This window comes from Hemiscyllium ocellatum, chromosome 32, assembly GCF_020745735.1.
Source record: "Hemiscyllium ocellatum isolate sHemOce1 chromosome 32, sHemOce1.pat.X.cur, whole genome shotgun sequence".
NCBI classification, from domain to species: Eukaryota; Metazoa; Chordata; class Chondrichthyes; order Orectolobiformes; family Hemiscylliidae; genus Hemiscyllium; species Hemiscyllium ocellatum.
In genome coordinates, this window is record NC_083432.1 from 16525815 (window position 1) to 16541694 (window position 15880).

General features: G+C 40.8%; 1 protein-coding gene across 5 annotated transcripts in view; it reads right to left on the bottom strand.

The window, feature by feature from the left end:
* arhgap27l (Rho GTPase activating protein 27, like) overlaps positions 1-15880 on the bottom strand; it is a 233246-nt gene that overhangs the window by 24071 nt on the left and 193295 nt on the right. For 4 of the 5 annotated variants that reach the window (XM_060849015.1, XM_060849016.1, XM_060849017.1 and 1 more), the window contains 5 exons: positions 13614-13700; positions 13039-13106; positions 9135-9222; positions 6172-6276; positions 653-751 (listed from right to left, as the gene is read on the bottom strand). In XM_060849015.1, coding sequence (XP_060704998.1) covers positions 653-751; positions 6172-6276; positions 9135-9222; positions 13039-13106; positions 13614-13700 — 447 coding nt within the window. The remainder of the gene's footprint in view (positions 1-652; positions 752-6171; positions 6277-9134; positions 9223-13038; positions 13107-13613; positions 13701-15880) is intronic. The other variant, XM_060849018.1, reaches the window with a different exon arrangement.

Genomic DNA, 15880 nt, shown 5'->3' on the forward strand with positions numbered 1-15880 from the left:
CACACACACACACACATTTCTTCAGATTTGGATTCCTTTCTGACTGCGTTCTGAGTGGCCTCAGTTACTTGGCTGTGGCAGATTGCAAATTTAGTCTTCCCAGTCACTCCTCCAGAGATCTGTAAAGGCCACCCCGTTCCTGCAGTATATTTCTTAGGATTTTCCACGCAAATCCCCACTTGATTGAAACTTTTAACTTTATTTCTCATGTACTACTTAATCCTGACAAGAATTGTAATGTTGAACTGTTAACTTATTTCTTTATTGTTCTATTCTTAATCGAATATTTTGTACCTAGGAACCTGTAGCTCAGATGGTACCATGAATGGCAACGTTGTAAATATGTCACTGTACTTCTGTATCCCTGTACTTAAGCACACGTGATAATAAAACCTAATTCTAATTGATCAAATCTTTATTTCAAATTGCTCGATCAGTCCTCGGTAAAGAAACGGAAACCTAAACTTCCAACCCTACTGGATTTATATTTCCAAAGAAGAACAGACATCCTACAGCAATAACTTTGAATGTTTGAAGAGCTTTAATGTCCCTTTCCTTTGGTTTGCTGACAGTAAATGTTCCGTCCTCCCAGTGTAATTTTCCCTCATCCATCACACTCAAAATATGTCTGGCTGCTTTCTCAGTCACTTACCTGGTGATTGATACTTTCACTGATTGTCTTATACCAGTCCCCGATGACAGACTCAGTATCGTACTGTATGAGGTACTCTGAGCCTCTTCGGGTTTTCAACTGAAGATGAAAGAAAGGACACATTATGACCATCTTAGGAGCAAGAAATCAGATTGACTTTATTCCAGGTGTTGCTCTGGGTTAAACACACAGGTACAGTGGGAAAAACTCCTTTGGGTTGACATTCCTGATCACAGGAAAATGTCCCACTTCAGGTGAGCTGTGAATCCTTCCCCATTCTGGGACTGAGTAGCCTAGTTATATCCACCCTCACCCATACATTGAGAGTCATCTTTTGGGTGGATACCTAAGGAATCTCTTTTCACCTTCTGCAGAAGAGAAGATAAGAAGTATGGCAATCCTCTTACTGATTTATGATAGAGCCATTTGATTAATATTAAATGCATTATTTTTCTGTGAAGATTTTAAAAATTCCAATAAATGTCAAAATTTCACCCTTACTGTCCAGAGGAGCCCTGAAAAAAAACATGAGAGAGTGGAGACTCACTGGTCCAGTAATCCCTATCAGGCAGAGCAGGTCATAGACTGGGAGACAGAAAACCAGCAATAAAGCCTACAGCTATACCCCCAACTATATGCAGGGAGGACAAGTTAACGGAGTACACCCTAACAAGGGGAGGAAATTGGATGCACATCTTGGCCACTAGTACAGCATAACATAGATCACCAAAGATGAAGTAAAACCAAAGACAGTTCTGCAGAGAAGCCTTTACAGCGCCACACTTTCCACTAAGTCCAGGGTCTAACTGGAGAATTCTGGCGAAGTGATTGGTATGCTAGGGTTGACAGGGCAATAGAATCAGAAGTAGAACTGAAAGCTGGGGAAGAATACTTTGTGTGCAGCCCCTGAGAGGTCACATGGTGTTGCCAACAGGAGACTGCACCAACAGCATGGGCAAGAAGGTTGCCAATGGGTCAGGACGTGGGTGTGTACCCCCGGAGAAAAACCTCAGGAATGGCAAAACCCTCACCTTGCTATTGCCTGTTTACCCATGGGTCAGTCAAAGCAGCAGTAGATGGGCACAGATGGTACAATAGGAGAAAGTGAGGACTGCAGATACTGGAGATCAAAGTCAGAAAGTGTGACGCTGGAAAAGCACAGCAGGTCAGGCAGCATCTGAGGAGCAGGAGAATCGACATTTTGGGCATAAGCTCTTCAATCGGGGAGGGCTTGTGCCCAAAACATTTACTTTCTGCTGTACATTTCTAGCGTCGCACTCATCAACACAGATGGTACAATATGAAGGTGGGGAGAGGGCACGTGTATTATTCAGCCAGTTGTAACTTAATTGACTGATTGTCACAATGATAAATCAAAGACCAAGATACAGTGAAATGTGTTGTTAATGTGCTATACAGGCAGATCATACCATACAAAGTACATCAGATTAGCAGAGTGTTATAGCTCCAGAGAAGGTGCAACAGAGTAACCAGAATTAACATTTGAAAAATCTGTTCAAAAGTCAGATAACAGCAGAGAAGAAGCTGTTCTTGAATCTTTTCGTACACGTATTTAAACTTTTATATCTTCTGCCTAACAGGAGAGGATGAGAGAGTATAACCAGGGAGGAAGGGGTCTTTGATTTTGTTAGGTTGCTTTCCTGAAGCAGCAGGAAGTATAGGTGGAGTCAATGGAAGGAAGGCTGGCTTGCATGAGGGACTGGGAGTCATGACTCTCTGTAGTTTCTTGTGGTCTTGGGAAAAGCAGCTGACATAGCAAATTGTGATGCATCCAGGTAGGATGCTCTAAGGTGCATCTATAAAAACTGGTAACAGTCCCTGTGAACATGCCAAGTTTCCTTAGTTTCCTGAGGAAGTGGAAACATTGTTATGCTTTCTAGCCCATCACATGAACATGTGTAGACCAGGACACATTACTGATGATCAATACTACAAGGAACTTGACACCCTCGACCATCTCCACCTCAGCACCATGGATGCAGATAGAGTGTGCTCTTCACTTAGTTTCTTGAAATTAATGACTAGCTCCTTCATTTTGCTGACATTGACAGAGAGACTATTGTCTTCACACCATGTCACTAAGCTTTCAATCTCTCTCCTGTATTCTGTCTCATTATTATTTGAGATCCATCCCAAAATGATGGTGTCATCAGCAAACTTGTAAATGGAGTTGAGGCAGAATTTGACCAACAGTTTCACGGGTACCGGTGTTGAGGGTTATGGCGGAGGTGGTGATATTGCATATTCTTACTCACTGCGGTCCATGGTCAGGAAGTTGAGGATCCAGTTACATTGTAGGGAGCCAAGACTAAGGTCTCAGAGTTTAGAAAGGAGTTTGTTTGGAATAATGGTGTCGAAGGTGGAACTGCAGTTAATAAGTAGGAGCATGATGTAGCCAAGCTTGTTATCCAGATGTTCCAGAGAAGAGTGTAGGGCCAGGGAGACAGGGTCTGCTGGGGACCTGTTGCGCCAGTAGATACATTGTAAGGGATCAAAGCAATCTGGCAACTTATGAAACAGATTTTCCAACTTCTCCCACCCTTCAACTGGTGAAATTGTCTACCTACCACATTTTCTTGTGCTTAGCAAGCCAGCATTTTCTGAGACTATAACATTCAGAGCACACTCAATTCCAAGAGTTGAGGGCAGGAGTTTGTTTTGCAGTATTTTCTGTCACTCAGGATAGTTCAGAATATGAGAGAATGTAAAAAATGTGCAAAATGAGTGAGTTGGAGAGAAGGCCTCATGTTAGACGTGCTGATTTTCAGCTGCATAAAAAGGGAAAGTGACTGAACTATAGTTACTCAAGTGAGTGATCAGAGAAATCAAACAGCATGTAAATGGTTGCGTGTAGTTGGGGTTCAGGGAAGTCCCAGGAGAAAGAGAAGCAATCTCCATGATCTTCTTGCTCAAAAAGGCAACTAAACTATATTGAGTTTGAATGGTTAGGGATAGAGGGTAGAAGTCAAGAACATTTGGATACCACCGTGTTGTTAGTACTCAGGCCAAGTTCTAGGAGTTACTAGGCAGCTAGAGGTCACAGTCAGGGTTCAGGAAAAGCCTGTGGAAGTTCTGGTGACTCACAAGGGGGCAAGTACAGGTGTGAGTGAAAAGCCACAACTGGTATCTGCTTGCTGCAGCTGAGCAAGATGGAAGCTCAGGAATAAAGCACAAGCAATGATTTAATTTGGTGAAAATAGCTACTGGCAAAAAGCAAGAATTGTATCAATGAATAAGTTATTGGAGTGTAATTTTCACATTCCAGGGGAGTATGGACCCAAGAGATGTGGATGATTGAGATGGTCCATGGTGCAGTTGCACTTGAGAGTGAATTTCAAGGTCCGATCAGCAAAGGTGAAAAATTGTAATCCTCTGTGAATTTTAATGAGATTTGATGACCCACTATTTTAACATTTGGAGTGTGTTGCTGTGAAATCCATGAGCTGTCTTGATTGCATTTCCTATTTTTGTATGCTCTGCAAGAACTTGATTAACTGCCATTACACATGTTGAATACACATTAATTCTAGATTGCAGAAATAAGTTGTACATGCATTGTAAATTGTATTACTAATATTATATAGTAAAGTTTATTGCTTATTCAAAGTCATGGAAGAGAGTCATAGAGATATGTAGCACAAAAACAGACCATTTGGTCCAATTCATCCATGCTGACCAGATATCCTAACCTAATCTAGTGACATTTGCCAGCACTTGCCCCATACCCCTCTAGACCCTATTCATAGACTCGTCCAAATGCCTTTTAAATGTTGTGAATGTTCTAGCCTTCACCACTTCCTCCGATGCATACACGTGCCACCCTCTGCATGAAAAAGCTACTCCTTAGATCCCCTTTAAATCCTTCCCCTCTCACTTTAACCCATGCCCACTAGTTTTGAACTCCCCCAACCCAGGGAAAAGACTTTGTCTATTTACCCTATCCATGCCACTCATGATTTTATAAACCTCTATAAGGTCACCCCTCAGCCTCTGACACTCCAGGGAAAACAGCCCCTTCCTATATAGCCAAAACCCTCCAATCCTGGCAACATCCTTGTGAATCTTTTATGAGCCCTTTCAAGTTTCACAACATAGGTGGGAGACCAGTATTCCAAAAGTGGCCTAACCAATGTCCTGTACAGCCGCAACATGACCTCCCAACTCCAATACTTGATACTCCAACTCAAAGGAAAACATATCATATGCCTTGAATCTTGAGGCTTTATTCTCTATGGATCTCATAGTTAACTACTTGCAAAATAAAGATTACTGTCCCAACTCAGATAACAGCATCTTTTGGTGATTTTGCCCAGGATCATAACAAAGTGGCTGGCCTGGTTAGAGATCGTTAACTGAAACTAAAAAGGGTAATTTATTATTAATCAAAAGCTATTTTATAATATAATCTCTTGATAAGCCTGCTGGGTTTTTTGTGTTTTTGGTAATTTCACCTATAGCTTTACAGTAAAACAATGTTAATAATGTAAAGTAACTAGCTGCAAGGATTAATAACAGAATACAGACATTGTTGCTTAATACAAAGAGCAAAAACATTTAGGCTCAAAGCTACAGTAAGGGATAACTCACCATGGCTCCTTTAACAGCACCTACCAAACCCACAACATTTGCTCTCTAGAAGAACAAGGGTAGCAGATGCATAGGAACACTACCATTATCCTAATTTGCAAATATAATCACACCCTCGCTTAATGTTGCTGAATCAAAATCCTGGAACTCCCTCCCTAACAGCAGTACGGATGTACCTACATTACATGGACAACTAACCTTCTCAAGGGCAATTACTGTTTGGTGCTAAATGCTGGACTAGCCAGCAATGGACAGATTTTGTGCATAACCAGAAAAGTGCTGAGCACATTTCCTTAAAGTTGCTTTCTGTGTTATTTTGGAAGAGAGATTTGATTCAAATGTGTCAAGTCCTCCAATCAGCGTGAAATTTGTAATAACTAAATAGGGTGTGAATTCACAATTAGAAAAACAGACTTTAACGTTAAAATAAGTATATCACAAACAGTTGGTGAGTTTAGGATAAAGGTCGGTGGTGTTAGACAAAGCTATTTTCCTTTAAGTTAACAGACAAATAATATTTTTAATCTTTTCTTTTACATAATGTCCTTTTCTGGTAGTTCGCAAGGGTATTCAATAATTTCCTTGCCAGTGTGATGGTTCGTCAGAAATGATGATGATGTTTGGTCACTTCAAGAAACTGCATAAGGAGTATTTTAACACTGCTGCACTGCAGCTAATGCATAGCTCTGTCTGACCAGGAAGCTCTTCAACCCGTGATTGGTGTATCGGAAGGATTTACAGATTAGTAAGCGGCTTGGCCACATATGACACACCTTCCATGACTGTCATGTCCTAAATTGGGATTTGAACCTGAAACTTCTGACCCAGATAGAGAAGACTTCAACCCATTGTACCACAAGAGTTCCTGATGATTTATTTGCCTGTTTGATATTGATAGTGCACATCCTCACCTCTAAAACGTTCTTTTTGCTCGATTTGTCCTTTGCTGCCCAGCCGATACTCGCTCCTTTCAGTTCAACCGTATATTCAGATACAAATTGGCCAGCACCTTGTTTCTAGCCAAAAAAAGAGACATTCAACATGAAAGAGGCTGAACATCAACTTCCGCTTGCTTGTAACTCATTTGTTTGATTACTTTCGCTTCAAGATTGTATATTATCTTTATGAAAAAGAATATGAATTATAGCCTCATCATATCTAATCCATTGTGTTGAAGGATTCAGCAAGCGTTTTGGCACTCTATCATTAGAATGCTGTTGGGTGTCCTTGACTTTGGATGATTTGATAGAGAGATACTTTGTTTCCCTGAAAAGTTGAGTCTGAATTAAGTAGCTTCTACAGCAGCAATTTTACTTGTAGTCGGTGTTGTAGAAAGGATACTATTCAATTGGCCATCATTAGATGTGCATAAACTGCTTTGATGTCAATGGGAAAGAAAAATTGGGTGTGATATATAATGGTATATATACAGTGTAAACATTTCTCTAGTTTCAACTGTTGTATTACAGGACAAATGGGATATCTATGAGTCCATTTCCTGTATCTGAAATAGGCAAATTGGAATTCAAATCAGGTTGTGATCTATCATGCTGGATTGATTCTGGAGGTGCATTGTGCATAGAATTGGATTACCCAAAGCTTAGTTGATCCATTTAATTGAGGCTCTTAGGATCTTAGTAGGTAAGTTAGTTTCAGCATTAGTGGGAGTTAAAAGGGGTCAAACCAGCAGAGTTTAAAAAGGGACACTAGGCGTGGCAGAAGAAAAAGCCCAAAGCTTTGTAAATGTTTGACATTTTGTATAGGAGAAAGTGAGGTCTGCAGATGCTGGAGTATCAGAGCTGAAAATGTGTTGCTGGAAAAGCTGGAACAGGAAATTCGACGTTTCGGGCATAAGCCCTTCATCAGGAATCAAATTTCCTGTTCCTTGGATGCTGCTTGACCTGCTGCGCTTTTCCAGCAACACATTTTCAGCTCTGACATTTTTTTATAATCAATTTCTCTGGGTTCTAGCAAAGAACTACAGGCCATTGTCAGTCCAGTATCACCTATTGCCACACGACCTGACCCAAGGGCCTCTATTAGCATTAAGTTGGCTGCAATCACTGCCATAGATAATGACAAACGGTTTCTGGATGCCCACTTGGTGCTTGCAGCTTGCCAAAAGCAGTTCAGTGCTGCAATTGGGCAATGGCTTTGCACTGGCACAACCTGGAACCCATGCATAATCCCTCTGTTGAAGTGCTGTCCATTTTGAATGCAAGACCTATTGACGAATTGAGTTTTCCGTATTGGTGCTGGGTTTGTTTGCTCTTCCCAGGCGATGATGTGGTCATGAGCAAGGAAGACAGGAGTCAGAACATAGAGTAGGTTTGGCGGACCAACTTCTCATGCTCAGCAATTTTACATGCTTGTAAATCCAAGATGGATGGCTTATCATCGAGAATCGCACTCAGTACAGGCAGCAAGTTAAACATTCACAACAAAGCATAATTTATCTGCATAAATGTGGCAAGGCATAACTGTTAACCCATTGCTTATTGAGAAATAAATTACAACATGAGAAAAGCCCAATTGAAAAACATTCAGAAGTAGCCTTCAAATTTACTGTGGCAACCTAGTCAAGTGGATTGCCACTGTTTATAGCTGAACCCCATTGTTCATGGTTTAATATAAATGCCTAATTACAAATTCTATGTGGCCTACATTAAAACACTGCTTCCTCCCACCTCGTTCTGTTTATCAAACAAACTCTTGTTAACTCTAAACTGAACTATGCTAGTGCTCTCCTGGCCAATAAAGCCATTCACTATAAGTATCAGCTCATTCAAAGCTCTGTTGCCCATATTCAGTCCCATTCAATTCTGATCACCTGACATATATTGGTCTAGCTGACAGACATTGGATCTTTGTTCCCCCAGTGCCTCAAAATTCCCAACCTAAGGATTTAAAAAAGATTAGAATTGTAGAATCTCTACAGTGTGGAATCAGGCCAGTCAGCCGATCAAGTCCACACTGACATTCGGAAGAACATTCTATCCAGACCCACATCCCGATCATTGCATCCACTATAGTCAATCCATTCAACCAACACATCCTTGGGCACTATGGGCAATTTCCCATGGCTTATTCACCTAACCTGCATGCCTTTGGACTATGGGAGGAAACTGGAGCAATCAGAGGAAACCTACGCAGACATGGAGAGAATGTCTGTGTGGAGTTTGCACAGTCTTCCCAGGCTAGAATTGAACCTGGGTCCCTGGCACTGTGAGACAATAGTGCTAACCACTGAGCCACCGTGCCACTGCCTTCTTTATGTCTGTAATGTTCTACAGCTCTACACCTACCTGTATCTCACCCTCAAACAATAGCCATATGGGTGTCAAAGCCTCAAATTGCCTTCCTAAGTTTTCCCTCCAGCTTCTTTCAATTCTTTCATCGCCTCTTTAAAGCCTGACTTTTAATCTCTTCTTTTTTCTCCTCTTTTCAAGAAGTGCTCTTACACGTAACTGAACTTTTTTTTTCTCATTATCAAATCTCCTGCAGTTTTATTTTCAGCCATTAGCCCCACCACCTGTCAATCACCCTTGCTTGCCATTTCAGTCTCTCTTTCTACCATCTCCTCATTGGTCTGAGCTTTGTCTGACTGCATCCTTGTGACTTTTTTTTCACTACGGTATAGGTGCTACGTAAAAGCAAGTTGTTGTTGATGATGGCCAAGGTGCTGAGATGATGATGATAATGGATTGTTTTCAATGGTTACCAGGGATGGGGGGTTTTCAACAGCTAGCCAGTCATACAACTCATTCCCTTCAGGTTACACAGTCCTGGCAGTGAAGCTAAAATTGACGCTCGTCAAATGCATTATTTCTCTCAGATGTACTCTTTGGGGATATTCTAGATTTAATCTCATTACCAGTGTGCCTGCAGACTGACTCTTGGGATCTTTATAAAAGGTCAGAATTCCACCCTGCAGCACAGTCCATGAGGATGCCCAGTTCTTCCTAAAATAAAACACAAGGATCAGTATAACTCACTTAAACACAACAGGAAGGATGAGCACATTTCTAAGCAATTAAGCAAATGCCTCATGTGTATTAGTCTAGCAGTCAACTGGTGAACATTTGGATACCCTCAGTTTAAACAGTACCGTCTGATGTGTAGAGTCTAGAAGGGAACATTTTCTCCAACACTGGCTTTAGTGTAATCATGAATGTTTCAGTGACCACGTTACCAACAGAGAGTAACCAAGGGAATCTCTACCCCTTCCATTCCCCATCCATTCTATTGCCTATGCATTGACAGCTGAGCAAGGTTTACCCATTCGAACAGGATGTATCGCTGTACAATATAGATCTCAGCACCGAAGGATACGATTGAACCTACACCAGTGCTGGCTCTACATTGGAGCCATCCACATGAATTCCCCTTCCTTGCTGATTGTTCTTGAAGGAAGTTTTGAGATAGATTTTCTGAACCCTCATTAAGTGTCTTGGAGGCCACAAGTGTACAACAGAGAAAAACAGATCCCTGGAAGATTGTCAGATGTTCTCTAATGGCATGAATAGAATCAGGAAATCAATCTTCTATACATTAGTACAAGTGATTGAAGTTTAGTAGCTTTATCGAAGTGATGAAATTCCATTGGTATTTGGGGTATTTGAAATACAGTAATTAGAGAATAATTAACAGGGTGCAACTAGTCATGTGATCTTAAAAGCTGGCTTAGACCAGGAGTTAATCCACATTCTGTATGTGAATAAAGCAACATCCTGATTACTCAATGAAAAACTATTGGATTTGCTTGGTGGTGGCAATAGTGTGTTTGTAAATCCAGGCACCCATGTGTGATGCTGAGGATTGATGTTAACCACTGCCTGAATGTCAGCATTTTCATTTATTGAGGAATAACAGCAATTTCCTGCAAGCTCTCTGTTTGCACTATAATTGCAGTAATCAAAGTACAGCAGGAAAGTAATGCACGGTAGGAATGCAGATTACAGGGATTGGTTTTATGGTGAGTTTCAAATGAAAGGCGAAAATATTGGCAATATGAGCGGAAAAATCAATATCTCAACCTGCAGCAGGTATGAATTTCCAACCATTATAACTGGACCCTCGGTCCCTCCACTGACCAAACTGCCAATGTACATTTGTTATTGTGTAAAGCTCTGTGCTGCTTCACATATGCATAGATTTAGCTCCTACAATGAACATAAAAATGTAGTACAGGGTTGGGCTGCATTGTTTGCCCAGGAGCAAGAATCAGAAATGGAGGCTATTACCAGGTGCCAAACCCACTTTGGTGGTGAAACAGTGATTCACTGTGATTTTCATAGGCACCTGCTTAATTGGCCTGGAGACAGGACTCCCATACAATTAAAGACTTTGGATCTTCAGCTTCACAATTGACCTTCAGCTCAAGAGCAACAGTAGGTTGTGTTGCACCAGAAGAGAGAGGTTCCTTCACAATGTTATTAACTCTTTAATTCAAAGATAGCTTGAACAGCCACAACTGCTTGTGCATCCTCTGGGTAAAGGCCTCTGGGTCTGCCTAGAATTTTGCCCCCCCCCACAGCAAGCACATGCCTCTATGCACCAACCGGCCCTTACTACACCCCAGAATCTAGAGACTGACTGGCACTACCTTAATTTAATTGGCCTCAATTAAGCTTTAATGAGCCTGATTGACTCCCATGTACAGTGAAAGCATACTGTCCGGCTGCATAATGGTATGGCAATTGCTCCGCCCACAAGCATAAAAAAACTACAGGTGGTGGTGTGCATAGCCCAGATCATCACAGAAGCCAACCTTCCATCCATGGACTTCATTTACGTGGCTTGTTGCTGCAGAAAGGTTGCCAATATCAAAGACCCTTTGCACCCAGGTAATGATCTCCTACTACCTCTTCCATTAGGCAGGAACCAGAACACATGTACAAGCAGCTTCAGGAACAGCTTCTTCCTGGCTGTTATTAGATTGACAAATGGACTTTTTAGCCTCAAATAATGCTGATATTGCTAATGTTGATCTTGCCTAATGCACACCCTGTGCAATATAACCTGTATGCCTCTGTCTAAGTCTTTTTGACTTGTTCATCCTTGCTTACTATGATCTGCCTGTACTGCTTCTAAACACTGTACTCCAGCATGTGACAATAAGTCAATTAATGTGAGTGGGTAATCCTGTGAACAGACCAAAGGGGTTTTGGAGCTCAAGAACAAACATGCCAACTTGTGGGGATATCTTTAGTTTCAGACTGCCTTCAATCAGCCAGCCTAATAACTTTCTGTCAAATTAAATTCTATCTTAAGTGACCTCTGGGCAATAAATGCTGGCCTAATCAGTGACGCCCTCATCCTGTGAATGAATGAAAAACAAAACTATAATTTAACTATATAATGTTGGAGAGTTCAAGGTAGCGATTACGTGATTGCTTGCGTTTACCTTGAAGCTTTAACATGACAATATAGATTACAGTTACTGGATGATGGCGAGTCAGCTTACAGGATTGGAATTAATATGGTGGATCAGCTAATGGTTCAAAAAATTGTCATTACTTCAAACTCCTGATTTTGGTTAATCCAATGAGACACTCACACACACCAAGATTGCAGGTTTGATTCCTGATCAGTTACAAAATAGTTCATTTCTGCTGGGTTCCTAATACCAAACAATATCTATTACTCCTTGTTAGAAGTGAGAAGGCTTTGGCTGAAGGCAGAAGTGGGTTTGCCTATGTGTGTTCATGTGGTCAATTAACCAATGGTCATCTATGAATAATAGCCAGTCAACTTGGGTTACGCATGAGGACCGCCATCTTGAGGATGGGATGGAGGGGGAAATAAAAATCAAAGAACTAAAGCATACAGAAAAAGAAACAATTATTTTTTTCCTGATTTGAAATATGGGAATCCTAGATATCCACACAGTATCACATATCCATGAGGATTGCCATTGGCAAACCACTTGCCCAGCTGATTAACTTAACCAGACTGTTTACCTTAAAATTCAAGGTGAAGCTATCAAAGATTACAGTTGGTGAGAAAGCCCCATATTTTTGGCGACAAGATGACAGACTAACCAAAAGTATTGCAAATAAAATTTCTAATAATGAGAATGAAGCCACGTATGTGGGGAATAACAATGACTAACAGAACCAAAGTCATAAATATTGGAGCTCAGAGTAATATGAGCAAAATCCCAAGATTGAGCGATATACCTGAATAAAAGAAAGAAAACCTGTTTTCAGCTGTGGCATTACAGTCCCCATTATAAGAATAAAGCCCTATGCGACAAGAGTAAAGTATTGAGTAATGGGAGTAACTTAGTCTCACTTAAAACATCATGCTATAAAGGAATGCTTGGCATGATGTCTAACTCTGCAATCTATATGAAAGCAAAGTTCCAAATGTCAAAACAAATGTCGAATATACCATTTTAAGACTATACGGCATCCATATCCAAATATATTTTGCCACTTATTAGTGAGTGACAGAATAAAATATGCCTGACTGAATTTGATAATATTGTACAAAATAACTAATACAGCTAACATAATATTGCACAGCTAAAAGGAAACAATAGTTTAAAATACTGGTTTATATATTCAACTGGTATGATTTACTCTGTAAAACAGTGAGGCATCTGAGAAAAGGCGATACAGGAAGGAACCAGTCCATTATAATGTTTTAAGAGGAGCATGCTTATCATGAAACCACCCAACCATCTGTGAATTCAGCCACGAGTTTAGTTCCCGATCTAAAGCAGCTATAATACTGCACAAATGTTTCTCAGCTAACTCAGAAAGGCTTCTTACCTCATACGCTTGCCATTATCTGCCACCTTGGCTTTGTTTAGAATTCCAGCTTTATCCAACGACTGAGACTAAATAATCGAGAAACAACAAATGAGTAAATCTTGAAGTGCAGGAGCAATGAAAGCAGGCAGCAGTTCCAAACCCAAGCTTTACTGTGCAGCACCAGTCTTCCCTTTGAATACCTGCATTATTTAGTGAACAGAAAATAGCTGCAGGCAAAGGGCAAATGAAGGTTCAAAACACCAGAGCAATGGGCCTCAAGATACAAAATGTTCATGCAGAAAATGGTCAGAACAGATAGGTCCCGGCAACAGCAATGAACAATAATGGCTCAAAAGGCTATCAGACAAATGGAAAAAAATTACCATGTAAAAAGAAGAACCAGATGTAGTTAAAATATTTAGAGACAGTGAGAAGATGTCACTTGCAGAGAGGATCCCTATTAAAATATCATGCATTAACTGTCAGCTTTGATGGGACTGCAGCTGCGTGTTACACATGAGCAATAGGATTAGGGTAAGAGTAGACCAATGTGAAGGAAGAGATGGCCTCGCTCACAGTCTGGTAACACTAACGTGGGGAAGCAGGATATCAGCACGGTTCCCAAGTGCGAGTTCGGCACTGTAATCAGATGCATTTCGCCTGTGCATAACTATTGGTCCCTTAAAGAAACAGAATAAAGATTAATTGACATCAAATCTTCTCAGTCAATTGGTTGTGTTCACATAGGGCAAATTCACATGAAGCAATTTTGGAAACAGATATGGGAGGGCATAAGAAATGGGACCAAAAGCTAAGGGCTTGTCAAATCCTGGATAACATTTAAGGTGGACTATTGATTTATTTCAATTGTGTTGGATTGCATACAGCCTGATTGCATTGATTAGGGTTTCACTTGAGCACATATTAAGAGACACTCTCCTTTTAAAAGACCATCAATTGTTAATTTGATCTAATTTCAATTATTTGGTACTTTCAAAGAGTACAAAGGGACATTCACACAGTCTTGTAGTACAGTGTCCTGACCTTTGGATCAGAAGGTGTGGGTTTCAGTCCCATCTGGTCCAGGAGGTGCATTACAACATGTCTGGAACAGGTTACAAACAATTAAAAAGGCACTCACTGAAACAGTGGGCAGTTATGTCAGGCTTCTATATGATTAAAGTAAAAATTGGCTGCAGTATGATTAATCACCAACAGGTTCTCTGAAACATAACAACCTGATGCACCAGCTCTTTAAAAAGGAAGGGAGAATGTTTGTGATTCTAGTTATGGACCGTGAATCAAACCTCAAAAATTGTCAACTTGCAAACATGGGAACTCGGAATGCAGTCACTGCGTCTCTGCAATGTCCTGTATTTAGTAAAGTCACTCAGAGGGAATATTAGTGACTAAAAGAAATGAATAGTGCTGCTGCCTTATTCCTGTCATTTTTCAGGAAGCTTTGAGTCACTAAAATATATTATTTCAACTACCTTCAGAAATCTGGTAGGAGGATGACAGAAGACAGCTGTGCTGAAACGCCCAGGAAAAAAATTACATAAATACATGAGCCAACTAACACAGACATTCCAAACAGAGGGCAAACACAAATATATATATCACTGCATAATTGCTGATATTTTGGAGGGAATATATCCAGTCTATTTTGCCTTGCATATTCATCAAGCAATGGCGTTCATCCCATGAACATGCATCATTTGAGTGTTGATACAAAGTCAATTCTCTCAAGCACATTTTGAATTCCCTGCTAATTGAATGATCCACAATTCAATTCCCCATGCACAATTATTTATTGTGTTTCAGTGGGAGGTCCCAATATACTTGCGGCTTTTCAAAAGCATTTATTGTTGAAGTTGCAGGGAAAGGCATGATTGACAGTTAGACATCACAGGATATTGATGCTTCAGACAGAATAGAGTGGGAGGTAAAAGAGGTGGAGGAGTTGCATTACTGGTCAAAGAGAATATCACAACTGTGCTGAACGAGGGCACTATGGAAGACTCAACCAAGGAGGCAATACTGGCAAAGCTCAGAAATAGGAAAGGTGTTGTAACAATGTTGGGGCTGTACTACAGGCCTCCCAACAGCCAGCGTGAGATAGAGGTGCAAATATGTAAACAGATCATGGAAAGAAGTAGGAGCAACAGGGTGGTGGTGATAGGAGATTTTAATTTTCCCAAATTGCCTGGGATTCACTTAGTGTTAGAGGTTTAGATGGAGCAGAATTTGTAAGGAGCATCCAGGAGGATTTTCTAGAGCAGTATGTAAGTAGCCCAACTGGGGAAGGGGCCATACGAGACCTGGTGTTGGGAAATGAGCTGGCCACATAATTGAGGTTTCAGTGGGGGATTACTTTTGGGGTAGCGATCACAATTCCATACGTTTTCGAATACTCGTGGACAAAGACGAGAGTGGTCCTAAAGGAACAGCTAAGTTGGGGGAAGGCCAACTATACCAAAATTCAGCGGAGGTGGAGAATATATATTGGGAGCAGCTGTTGAAGGTAAATCCACATTCGATATGTGGGAGGCTTTTAAAGAGAGGTAGTTTAGAGTTCAGGAGAAATATGTTCCTGTGAAAATGAGGGATCAAAATGGCAAGGTTAGAGAACCATGGATAACACGTGAAATTGTGAAACTAGCTAAGAGGAAAAAGGATGCGTACATAAAGTCTAGGCTACTGAAGACAGACAAAGCTTTGGAAGAATATCAAGAATGTAAGACCAATCCAAAATGAGGGCTAAAAGGGGTCATGAGATATCTTTAGCAATCAGGGCTAAGGAAAATATATAAGGAGCAAGAGGGTAACTAGAGAAAGGGTTGGCCCACTCAAGGACAAA